The sequence below is a fragment of the Rana temporaria genome, chromosome 2 (assembly GCF_905171775.1).
Source record: "Rana temporaria chromosome 2, aRanTem1.1, whole genome shotgun sequence".
Taxonomy (NCBI): domain Eukaryota; kingdom Metazoa; phylum Chordata; class Amphibia; order Anura; family Ranidae; genus Rana; species Rana temporaria.
Genome location: NC_053490.1, coordinates 211,015,062 through 211,021,061, shown reverse-complemented (window position 1 = coordinate 211,021,061; position 6,000 = coordinate 211,015,062). Strand labels below are relative to the sequence as shown.

The window sequence follows — 6,000 nt, the reverse complement described above, 5'->3', positions numbered from 1 at the left end:
GACTGATTGTTATAGTTATAGATCCAGCCAGTGCTGTGCTGAGTATTTAACAACAGTTGAGCGATAACAATAAAACATATTGGAAAATATAGAAAAGTAATTGGTTATAAACAATAGTCAACAATTTGAAAAAAAAAATCCCAAATTCTAACAGCGATCTAGGGCCCTAAATATATTCAGAGTGGATCCCCAGAGCGTAAAGGGATCTAAAATAACTGTGGGCGAGGAAAACTAATGAGGGAGGCCTACAGAGTGGGAGGGGCAAAAATGGATACAATACGGGATACCATATTTAGATAGCAAGAATAGAATATGGTAGGGAGGATACATAGTTTAGAAGAAGGTTCATATGAGTACTACTTTTACAAGTAAAAAAACAAAAAAGAAAATGATATAGTTTATAAAAAGGACTTAAAACTAATATACTCATTGAGCCCAGGATGTTTGGTGGCATCCAAACTATGTATCCACCTTGTTTCAAGTTGTAGAAGGGTCACATCGATACCACCACCACCACGAACATGTAGGGGTAAATGCTCGAGAGCGGAAAACCGTACTACATTTGAATCGTAATTGTGTTGACATCCAATGTGTCGATTCAAGGCAGTAGTTAATTTCTTAAATAGAGGCAATATTCGATCTCTAATTCTCTTGAAAAACGGACGTTTAGACTTGCCGACATAAAAACATCCGCACTGACATAGCGCCAAGTAGAAAACACCGACCGTCTTACATGTCACTCTGTGTTTGATAGTATGAACAAAGCCATTCGGAAGAAGTACATCTCTAGAATTGGATAAAAAAGAGCAGATGTTGCATCTTCCACAAGGGAAGGTACCCATCTGTATCGAAACATTTTGTGTTCTTGGACAAAAATGACTAGATGCCAGTCAGTCCTTCACCGAAGGGGCGGGGGTCGATATGTTATTTCCGGGTGCGGTTTAATATATTTTTTGATAGTATTGTCTGCCAGCAAGATAGGCCAGATTTTTTTTTAGAATATTTCTCATTTGACCGTGTTGTTTACAAAATTGCGTGATTATGTGAACAGATTCATTGGGCTTGGGTAGTCTGGTTGAATGAATAAGATCTTTCCTGTTAAGCTTAACAACTCTGTTGAAAGATCATTTCAGGAGAGATTGACTATAACCCCTAAAGAGTAATCTATCATGCAAATCATTGTCAGCCTTAAAGAAATTCAGATCAAGAGTACAGTTTCTCCTAAGCCGTACATTGGCTATAGGGGATGCTGTCAAGCAGAGGTTTAGGGTGTGCACTACTGGCGTGCAAAATGGTATTGCCCGATGAGGGTTTCCGGTAAAGAGAAGAACGAAGAGTCCCCTCTCGATCGACATGAATTTTAAGGTCGAGGAAGTTACATTTAAATTAATGGAAACATTTAAATAAAAAAATAAAAAACACAACAAACCCATGTAAATGAACTAAAAATGCGCATACAGAAATGCACAGTGATTGCAGAGCTTGTGGTGTAAGTGAACCTAAAGCAGTTGAAACAATGAAAACTAGTTGGTTGCTTTAGGTTACTTCTCTCCTTACCTTTTTAAACTGGTGCTATTTTTTTACCTAAACGTTATATTCCCTACATTAAGGTAAAAATGCTCCACTAACTCTTTGCTACCTCCCCCAAACATTTACCTTGCTCCTCTCACAATCCAGCGCTGTCCCGGTTGCAGGTCTGCTCCCTTCACTTCCTGGTCTCACAGGAGACACAGACAGCGGGGGGGAACCATAGGCTCTTACTGCTATCAGTCAAATCCTCTGAAAAGGGATCTGGGGGCGTGGATGAGCCACGCTGTATTAGCCAGATTCAGAGAGACTTAGGCTGGCGTATCAGTACATACGCCAGCCTAAGTCTGAATGTGCGCCCGCGCTAATTTAAGCGTATTCTGGTAACCAGATACGCTTAAATTAGGCTTAGATACGAGCGGCGTAAGTGTTTTACACCCTCGTATCCTAAAGTGTAATATTTAGGCTGACCGCTAGGTGGCGCTTCCATTGCGGTCGGCGTAGAATATGTAAATCAGTAGATACGCCTATTAACGAACGTATGCCCGGCCGACGCAGTACAGATACACCGTTTACGTAACGCATTAGCGGCCTAAAGTTATTCCATCAAATAGATGGAATAGTAATGTTAAGTATGGCCGCCGTTCCCGCGTCGAAATTCGAAAATGTTTACGTCGTTTGCGTAAGTCGTCCGTGAATAGGGATTTACGTCCACATCGAAATCAATAGGCCCGTGCGGCGGACTTAGCCGCAATGCACACTGGGAAATGTAGGCGCATGCGCAGTTGCAAAAAAACTTCAATCACGCCGGGTCAAGCCTAATTATCATAAAACACGCCCCCTCAGCCAAATTTGAATTAGGCGCCCTTACGCCCGCCCGCTTTAGGCTATGCCGCCGTAACTTAGCAGGCAAGTACATTGTGAATCATGTACTTGCCTCGCTAACTTACGGCGGCGTAGCCTAAATGCCTTAAGCTACGCTGCCGCAAGTATGCGCTCGCCATCCTGAATCTAGTAGCTATATGTGTGGATACACACAGCCCAGCTCAGGAGTGTGCCCGCTTGGGTGCTCCCTCAGCAAGTTGTGCACTCACAAAAAGCAGAAGCAGACAGCATCGGTGGGGGACGGAAAAAGAGAAGATAAGCCACTGCTCTACAATATCCCTGCACAAAGCAGGTAAGTATGGCCTTTTTTTTATTTTAACAAAACACAAATTTACTACCGCTTTAATCCCTTCTCACAAATTAACCCCCAGCACAATGTCACATACCAGGGATACATTTATAAATGCTCCTTCATTAAAGCCACTGAGGGACAGGTAGAGGGAGAGGGAAAAAGAGACTTTCTTTCTGAATTTGCATAGTAATCTGCATGGATCTAAATATTTTTTTCAACTGTAACATGTCTTTCACAGCCAAATATGGTAATCTCAACGATATTCCTTGTACTGGTGCCTCACATGAAACCGGAAGTCAAGATGGGGAAAATATTTCAGGTGAGTCCCACACACTTTCTGTATTTTAATGCATATGGTCAACTCCAGCAGTGTATTTTCTGTGCACATGTACATACTGGCACAGAACTAATAAAGATTAGCCAAAACATTTTGACCCCTTTCACACGGGTGGGCGAATTGAGTCTGCCTGTCAGTTTTTCAGGTGGACCCGATCGAACCACCCATTGCCCTTTATGGTGCGGTGTCTGTTGACACCCGCTGACATCTGATCCTATCCGCTAAGATCAATTCCCTATCTATGTATAGGTGTTCCTTCAGCCATGAGCTTGTTATGACATGTTGACTCTTTGGACTTGGCAAACTAGTTAAAATCCATAATTTTCAATTAAAGGAGTAAAAACATTTCTGCTGCTGCATTTCAGATGGTATGGGCTTTAATTATAGTGGTTCTGCTATGACTGAGACTTAGACCAGTTATAAACACATTAGCAGAAAGTTGCTGCTGGTCAATAAAATGAGGTTCTAAGGTACGCATGACTGTTTTAGTTAGCTAATTTGTGTTTCCCTATACACCTAACATGACTATATATTTATCCATCACTGCAGTAAAAAATGTATTTTGTTAGACACTGAGCTTGATTTTCTAAATAGAGTGTGTTTGCATCTCCTCACTAGCAACACTTGACAGGGGTTCCAAAACTTCCTTTCTCTATCTGAAACCATAAAACCCTTTTCACACTGGCAGAGTCTGCCAGCAGATCCGCTTGCTCAGCGGGGGATTTCTCCACTGAGCAGGTGGATGAAAGGTCCATGTCTGCTGATGCAGAGCAGACACAGACGTTTTCCTCTATGGCCGATCAGATGGAAATGGACCACCTGTCTGTTTCCCTCTGACTGTCATCCAATCCAATACATCAGGGTTAGTGAATTAAAATTCAAGGAGGTCCAGTAACTAAAACTAATTTTTGTCCGAGGTCCGAATCACAAGTCTGTGCCATGAAAGATTGTACGTGTCTACTTTTTTTTTCTTCTTAGTGCTGCACTCTCTGATGCTTTTCTTACTTTTTCCTGGTAATACTCTGTAAATGTAAACGTCCCCAATAGTGTTCCCCCTTACATCAAGTGCCCCTACCAGAGTAATTCAATACATTACATTGGGTGTCCCCATCAGTTTACCCCCATAAATCAGTTGCCACGTCAGAGTATCCTTTTTTATCAGGTGTCCCCATCAGAGTGCCCCCTTACATCAGGTATTCCCGTCAGTGTTTCCTCTTACAACAGGTTTCTTCATCAGTGTGCCCCCTTACATCTGGTGTCTCCCATCAATGTGCCCCCTTACATTATTTGTCCCCATCAGAGTGTCCCCTTACATTAGGTGCCGTCATCAGAGTGCCCCTTTACATCAAGTGTCTCCATCACATCAGGTGTGCCCATCAGAGTGCTTCTTTACATTAGGTGTGCTCATCACAATGTCCCCTTACATCAGGTGTCCCCATCAGAGTGCCCCTTTACATCACCAGGTGTGCCCATGCTGTTTTGACACAACACCGGGAAGTGTATACACTCCAGTACACAAACAGTTTGCTGTTTTGACAGGACAGCGGCAAACAAGGAAAAAGTTGTCGCCGCCCTGGAGGCAGCCATGTTGCTGGTTAGTATTAGAGCCAAATAAAAACGTCCGCTCTGCTCATAATATCGTGTACCGGAGTGTACACACTTGCTGGTGTTGTGCAAAGTAATAAAGTGATTCAGCGCTGAAAAAAATATAATATAAGACTAAACTAAAATAGATTGCAAGCCAGCACTGCAGATATAATCCAAAAAATATCTCAAAGTGAATAAATAAATAAATAGTGCAGCGCAAGTGAATATGCCTAAAAATTCAAATAATCAAAAATAGATACATAATAAAAAATAAATACATAAAGTCCATAGAGTGCAAAGTGATAAAGGTGCTCCAAAAAATATACAGTGGTGATATATAGTGCAGAAATCTTCATCAGATCTGTGACCCATAGGACAGGATAATCCTCCACCAAGGCTAATGGATGGCCTCTCACCTCAGCGATTCGACCTGTGGCTAGGTCAAAAAGCAAATATCATATCCTCCACACAGTAAATGGCAAGCAGCTTTCAGGGTTCAACTCCAAAAACGTCCACCAGATGGAACCAGCAAGCAATAAACAAATAATCTCCCATAGATCATTCAATGGACCGAGAAAGAGTAAAACAAACACACTCTAAGTGTTCACTGCTTAAAAGGTTTAATAATCACAACAAAAGTTTAAAAACCACTCACATTGTAAAGCACTCTGGTCCGAGTGCAAAGATAGCAGCTTGTACCGCAGCTCAGAGGCCCGGATCAATGTGTACAGCGTGTGTAGGTCTCTGTGAGGCCAACGTGGATGACGTCGTCGTAGCGAGGGGGAGGAGCTACGACGACGTCATCCACGTTTGCCTCACAGAGACCTACACACGCTGTACACATTGATCCGGGCCTCTGAGCTGCGGTACAAGCTGCTATCTTTGCACTCGGACCAGAGTGCTTTACAATGTGAGTGGTTTTTAAACTTTTGTTGTGATTATTAAACCTTTTAAGCAGTGAACACTTAGAGTGTGTTTGTTTTACTCTTTCTCGGTCCATTGAATGATCTATGGGAGATTATTTGTTTATTGCTTGCTGGTTCCATCTGGTGGACGTTTTTGGAGTTGAACCCTGAAAGCTGCTTGCCATTTACTGTGTGGAGGATATGATATTTGCTTTTTGACCTAGCCACAGGTCGAATCGCTGAGGTGAGAGGCCATCCATTAGCCTTGGTGGAGGATTATCCTGTCCTATGGGTCACAGATCTGATGAAGATTTCTGCACTATATATCACCACTGTATATTTTTTGGAGCACCTTTATCACTTTGCACTCTATGGACTTTATGTATTTATTTTTTATTATGTATCTATTTTTGATTATTTGAATTTTTAGGCATATTCACTTGCGCTGCACTATTTATTTCTTTATT

General features: G+C 42.0%; 1 protein-coding gene across 1 annotated transcript in view; it reads left to right on the top strand.

Annotated features, from left to right (window-relative positions):
* LOC120926441 (lysozyme g-like) overlaps positions 1–6,000 on the top strand; it is a 128,829-nt gene that overhangs the window by 99,269 nt on the left and 23,560 nt on the right. Inside the window, exon 3 of the mRNA XM_040336354.1 lies at positions 2,943–3,023. Within this exon, the coding sequence (XP_040192288.1) occupies positions 2,943–3,023 (81 nt within the window). The remainder of the gene's footprint in view (positions 1–2,942; positions 3,024–6,000) is intronic.